This window comes from Sus scrofa, chromosome 13 (genome assembly GCF_054392235.1).
Source record: "Sus scrofa isolate SSC_HxYL_T2T_F1_AM1 chromosome 13, Sscrofa_HxYL_maternal_Yorkshire_Landrace_v2.0, whole genome shotgun sequence".
NCBI lineage: Eukaryota > Metazoa > Chordata > Mammalia > Artiodactyla > Suidae > Sus > Sus scrofa.
Window position 1 is genome coordinate 177,133,502 of NC_139395.1, and position 6,842 is coordinate 177,140,343.

General features: G+C 37.7%; 1 protein-coding gene across 1 annotated transcript; it reads right to left on the reverse strand.

The window, feature by feature from the left end:
- Nucleotides 1–5,675: 5,675 nt before the first annotated feature.
- LOC100623489 (olfactory receptor 5H2-like) lies at nt 5,676–6,605 on the reverse strand. Its single transcript, XM_084992470.1, has one exon. It carries the CDS (start codon nt 6,603–6,605, stop codon nt 5,676–5,678), a length of 930 nt encoding a protein of 309 aa, XP_084848596.1.
- Between the last annotated feature and the right edge of the window lie 237 nt (nt 6,606–6,842).

The following is a 6,842-nucleotide window of genomic DNA, read 5'->3' on the forward strand; positions in this document are numbered from 1 at the left end:
CTCACTTTCAATCTATATGTGTCCTTTGTCCTAAGGTGAGTTTCTTGTAGGCAGCAGAATGAAGGTGTTTCCTTTTTTATCCAGTCTTCCACTCTGTGTCTTTTGATTGGAGCATTCAGTCCATTGACATTTAATGTGGTAATTGATAGATGTTTAGTTATTTCCATTTTAAAATCTTATTTTACAGTTCATTCTATGATTCTCCATTCTTCATTTCTTTTTTTGGTTGGATGTTTTCCATTTATTTTATGCTTGATTAATTTTATTTTCATTTTTTTGTGAATGTAATGTTTGGTTTTGATTTATGCTTACCCAGTTTTTTAAGTATGTTAACCTCTTCCTATATTTGTGTGGTTTAGCCTGATAGTCCTGTAGGCTCAAACTCGTCATTACCATAATGAAATATAAAAAGAAAAGAGAAAAAAGTAAAAAATGTCCATTTCTTTCCTTACTTCCCTTGCCCACATTTTATGATTTTGATATCTTTTTTAAATTTTATTTTATTTAAAAGTCTGTATGATGGCTTATTTAAGGGACTGCTCTCTGATTGTGGTTTCCTCCATCCTCATTCTTCCACTTTTTCCTTGTAATTTAGAGATTCCCTTTTAGTTTTTCTTTTAGAATGGGTTTTGTGTTACTGTATTCTTTTAAATTTTGTTTGTTGGAGAAATTTTTTATTTTCCCTTCTAATTTAAATGATATTCTTGCTGGATAGACTATTCTAGGTTGCATATGTTTTCCTTTCAGTGCTTTAAATATCTCTTGTCATTCCCTCCTGGCCTGTAGTGTTTCTGTAGAGAAATCAGCTGGTAGCCTTATTGGGGTTCGCTTATAATTGACACTTAGCTTTTCTCTTGCTGCCTTTAGGATCCTCTCTTTATCATTAACTTTTGCCATTTTTATTATAATATGTCTTGGTGTGGACCTGCTTGGGTTCCACTTGTTGAGGGCTCTCTGTGCTTCCTGTATCTTGATATCAGTATCCTTTAAATTTGGAAAGTTTCCAGGTATAATTTCTTCAAATATATTTTCCATCTAATTTTCTTTTTCTTCTCCTCTGGAATTCCTATTATGTGTAGATTGGCCTACTTTTTATTATCCCATAGGTCTCTTACATTGCTTTCATGTTTTTTCATTGGGTTTTCTGTCTGCTGATCTGATTGGGTGATTTCCATTATTAGTGACTTCCATGTCACTAATTCGTTCCTCTGCATTATTCATTCTAGTTATAGAGCCCTTAGCTCAGTTTGTATCTCTGCAAATGAATTTTCTAGGTTTTTTTTTTTCACTCCTCATATTTTCTAGTTCCTTTCTGAGGGAGTCTGCATTACTATTCCTATCTTCTCTTAATTCCTTCAGTATTTTCACTATCTCCCTTTTGAACTCCAAGTCTGTCAGACTGCAGAGGTCTGTTTCATTGTTAACTGCTTTAGGTGAGTTCTCCTGTTGGTTTCACCAGGAGTGATTTCTCAGCTTTTTCATCTTGCTTGTGTTTTTCTTTTTTGTGGTGGAGGTGCACTCCCATGGCTGGGCCAGGTTTTCCCTGACACCACTGTGGAGTGCTTCCTGAGGGCTGGTGGAGTTGGCTGGCCTGCTTTGATGCAGCAAGGTGTTACCCGAGCGTGTGCAGGGTTAGCCGTATCACTCTGTGGCAGAGGGTGCTTCCTGAGGGCAGGCAGGACTAGCAGGGTCCTTTGCCTCAAAGTGAGCCAGCTAGCCCCATCTACCCTGGGGCAGGTGTGTACTGCAGTGGTGTTTCACTTCCTATGGCCTTCCTGGCAGGGCTTGCCCTGGTGCTTCTGGGCTGTGCAGCTCTTCCCAAAGCAGGAGGTGCTGAGTGACTTGCTCTGCAGGATTAAGGCATTTCCTGTATGCAGGCAGTCCATGCCTGGGAAAGCTGCAGTGGTGGTTGGCTTTCTGTGGGTGGTAAGGCCAGTCTGCTGGGATTGCAGGCAGCTTCTGGCAAGGTGTGTGTGGGGTGGGAGAGGGGAGATGCGCTGGGAAGCTCTATTCTCTACTAGCTGGCAGGCAAGCATGCATGCTGGGGCTCAAAGAGTATTCAATGGTGACCCACCCCTCTTTCTTTCCCTTACCCAACACTAGCATCTCTCCTGGGGGTCCAGACCTTCTCCCAGGTTCCCTCTATTGTGGATTTTCACTCCCCAGCCCCTAGCGTATTGTTCCCTCCACCCATGACACACAGCTTCCTCATCCCTCAGGCTGTCTCCACACTGCCAACCCCAGCCTGCTCCCAGGGACTAACCTTCAGAGCCTAGGTCTCAGTGCCCAGCCCCCACCTGAGCGTCTTGGACTTTGGTGTCTGTGCCAGTGGTTCAGATGATCGGTACAGCTCTCTTCTTTTCAGATCTCAGACCTGCTCCACTTTTCTCGGCATCTGGAGATCCCTCCCATGACTTGGTTGACCTTTCCATCGATTAGGGGATTTTCCAGGGTGTGGGTTCCCTTTCTCCTTCACAGTTCCCTTTTGGGAGTGCCAGTCCAGCCCTGATTCCCCTTCTCTATCTCTCCTCTTTTCTTTTGTTTTACCCAGTTATGTCAAGAGATTCTTGACATTTTGGGAGGTTTGAGTTCTGCCAGCATTTAGTTGCTGTTCTGTGCGAGTCATTTTACATGTAGATGTGATTTTTGTTGTGTTTGTGAGAGAGGGCAAGCTTGTCCCCCTACTCTTCTGCCATCTTGCCTCCTCTATAATTTCACAGGTTCTTTTTAAAGAATTTCGCAGAATATCTTCTAAGATGTGGGCTTTTAGCAGGTTAATATTTTTACATATTTCCCTGCATATACCTGAAATTACATATATAATATACAAAAATTAAAAAATGCTAAACAGAAGTGAGCATGGGCATACAGTGACAAAGAGGAGGTTTGGTGAATTTCTGGGAGGCATAAATTAGTTGGGAATTTAAAGAGAGACACATCAGAGCAGTAAAATCCATAGACTAGACATGTTCAATAGAAGATTAAACAGGAAGCTTGAGTTTCTGAGAGACCACCAATGTCTATTTCATACCAATTGAAAGAAGGACTTGACACATCCTCATATACTCATAATTGATATCAACCTTTTCATTCAAACAAATGGACAATTAGGGAAACAAACATTTATTATTACAAAACAAAAATAGCATTTGCTTATATTAGCAATATAGTATTTGGGTTATAACTATATGCGTACGAACAAGCAAAAATTTAAATAAATTACAGAAAAAAATAAGAACAATGGAACAATTGTAAAACAACAAAAATTAATACACCATGGATATATATGCAAATACATAGATTCCCTAGTGAAAAACAATAGGAGTATCTGACTGTTATTCTTTTATTCCCTCTCTGGGACTTGGGGATATCCCTCAGGAAACAAAGAGAGGGTAGATGGCCTGATCTAATCTTGTGACCTGCACCTCCAGAAATAGGTAATAATGATATGTGTTGTAAATATTTGTATAATCTGTATCATTAATCCAAACATCTAGCTAAAGAACTTCACCCAGATATTTTGTCTTTCTCTATGTCAGGAGCTAATCCTCCTGCTAGGAAGAAGAAGATTAGTTTACTTTGGGTGTATGATACTTGCAGTTATCTTGAAAGAAATGTGAAGGTAAACTGGATAGAGTAGCCATTTCAGGCGCATGAATCTCTGTGGACTCATTATAAGATTGAAAATAAGTGGTTTACTCACACTTCATTGAAGTATTTATGATGTGAGAATCATTTCAATTTTGCATATATTTCATAAATGCTTATTTAGGACCTCATGTGGTAAGCAGCTGTTCTAAGAGCTACAAATGATTGAATGAATCTCTACTATTTGAAGATAGTAATTCTTCAAATTATAATCTAAATGAGAAAGCTTGCTGGCCAAGAATAAGTATTAGGGAAGTGTATTTGTGGCCTAAAAGAACAATTAAACTACTCAAACGTTCAAATGAGGGAGCCTGTCTACTCTCTTTGAGGTAGCATGAAAATACATTATGGAAACTATTACATTTAAGACAGATCTTGACAAAATGACCATTACAATTGTAAATGAAGATAGATGCACTTGGGCAGGAGACCATTCGAAATGGAGGAACCTATAGGAAGAGAATCATGTATCTGAGAGGAAGGTTTCTCTAGGAGGGTTTCAGTAATTTATTTGGGTGTAACATAAGGTCCATTAAGAGAATTGTGGAAGCAAAGACTTTATAGTAAAATTAAGGCTTTATTGGGAAAGACCTCAAGTAATGCCAACGTGAACAAATAAAACTTATCCTTGTGCATAGAGTTCTAGATATGTATACCATATATACATATAATCTGATAGTGATGACAATATATTAAAAGATGTTGAAAAGGGATATTATTTCCTCAGAGTTCTGTTTATAAAGAATAATCCAAGAGCAATATTTGGGAAGTAAGAGTATCAACAGTATGTAGAATAAGTAACAAGACTATTGCAAATGACATTTGTCAGTAGTTTTAGGGTAAGGGCCTCAGTGGTGCCAGTAGGATGGTACATAGAGTTAATGGTGAGATTGGAAGATTGGGGGTGGACCTGAAGATGGAATCTTGCATGATCCCACACCGGTGTCATGGACCTAAAGATGAATCACTCATTATTCTTAGAGTACAGAGTGTGATAAAAGCTAGTGTTTAAGTATTGTGGGGGTACAAATCACACAAATTTTTGCTCATTTTCATGTCTTTCCCAGCTACTTACTGGATACTCTGGTGTAATTCATTTTAACATTATTTGAACTTTGGTACTATGCATGCATTTGAATCATCTTGTCATCAACACGTTCTAACAATCAATACCTATTACATTTTTCTGAACAGTTTCATTGTTGTAAAATTGAGAGCAAGTGGGATCATTTCCTTTATATTCTGCCACTTCTCTTTCCCTCTCTATGCCCATCTCAATTAAATCTGAAATTTCATCACTTAGCTTTTCAATCGGTAAAGCTTTTTGATTACCATGCAACATACCAAAAAACTGAACAGGACCACTCAAGGCATCATAGACATTGAGAGGCATCTTCCCTCTTCTTATTACTCATTGAGCTAAGGGCATCCTCTTAAAGTTTGGCCTGAATTTCTCTGCTTTAACTCCTTTCTCATATTTTTTTCATTATCGACTCATTTCTGTTAATTTCTCTGTGTTATAAGAAAGTTGAAACCCCACAAAAAGTGACATTCACCATGTCCCAAGTAGAATATCATCAAATACCTTTTGGTGGCTAGCAAAATTTTTGAAATTTGTCTCCATTTGCTCAAACACAATCCTGTCTCCACTGTGGAGGTAAATGTGTTATGAGTCCCCAGGCTGCACAGCTCTATTATTGTCAAAGCCACCATGTTTCAGTTCTTTTAATGGTGATTTCACTATTATAGTGCTCAATGAATTTATGAAGCAACATTGAGAAAGTACATATGGAGTATTTTGTTCTCTATTTTACTATAACATGAACACTTTATTAGAATTGTATCTATGTTTTTGAGTAACATATACACATACCTTCAGAAGCTTCTTAGTGATTTCAGCTTAAGTCATTAAAACTGTAGGGAAGATATAACTGCCAAAAAATGAACACAAACCAACAGTAGCAACATCTAATCTAAACAATTTTATGACTATTTCAGTAAAAAGAGAACTGATAACAGTATTAGATCTAAACATTTCTTTTTAACACATTTACCAGTGAATCTATGACTTTCTTATTTCTCAAGCTGTAAATAATTGGGTTTAACAAAGGAATTATAATCATATAAAACAAAGAGTACACCATATCTTGATTATCTCCTTGTGATGATCCAGGGCGCACATACATGAAGAGGAGAGGCCCATAGTATAAAGAGACAGATAGGAGATGGGCTCCACAAGTGGAAAATGCCTTCCTTATGCCTTGAACAGACTTCTTCCTTAAGATTGTAACGAGAACAAGTATATAAGAAACAGCAACAGTTAGAATGGTAAACACCTGTATTGACCCAGAGAAAATGAATACCATCAGAAAATTAATGGAAGGATCAGTACAAGAAATCTTAAACAGTGGTACTATGTCACAGTAAAAGTGATGTATTATGTTAGAATTACAGAAGGTTAATCTTAATAAAAAAACATTGTGAAGTATGGCATGAAAAAGGCCACCTAAAAATGATGAAACTAACAGCCAGATGCACCGTCTGTTGGTCATAATCACTGGATAAAGTAATGGTTTGCATATGGCCACATAGCGATCATATGCCATTGCTGCCAGCAAAAAGCATTCCATGGTTACACTGGTTGCAAAGGAAAAAAATTGTATCTTACATTCAGTGAGAGATATCTGTTTGCTCTTGGCAAAGAAACTGACCAGCAGCTGGGGTGTCACTGTGGAGGATATCCAGGCGTCCACAAAGGCCAAATTACCAAGGAATAAGTACATGGGGATGTGAAGGTGATGTTCATTCCATATGAGAACAGTCAGACTGAGGTTCCCCACAATGGTGATGAGATATATCACCAAGAAGAGCAGGAACAGGGGGATTTGCCACTCTGGTTGATATGTAAGTCCTGTGAGAATGAATTCTGTCAGCAGTGTTGCATTTTCCTTTTCCATGTCTTCAATAAATTTTTTCTAAAATGAAACAGAGTAACTAAAAAAAAAGACACAAGAGCTTATATTTGAAATAAACCTTGCGTATCAGATTGCCCTTATTACTTTTAAAATAGATGAGATGTATTTGTGTCAACTATAAGTAAGTAAAGTTATTTTTTTAATTCAAGAAATGTGAATCACTGAACCAGTTTAGAACAATTAAATACATTCTAAATGTGTGCTAAATTCATAGGCATA

Bases quoted from the DNA above. Each gene is read 5' to 3' on its own strand.
- LOC100623489 (XM_084992470.1), bottom strand. From the start codon at position 6,605: ATGGAAAAGGAAAATGCAACACTGCTGACAGAATTCATTCTCACAGGA.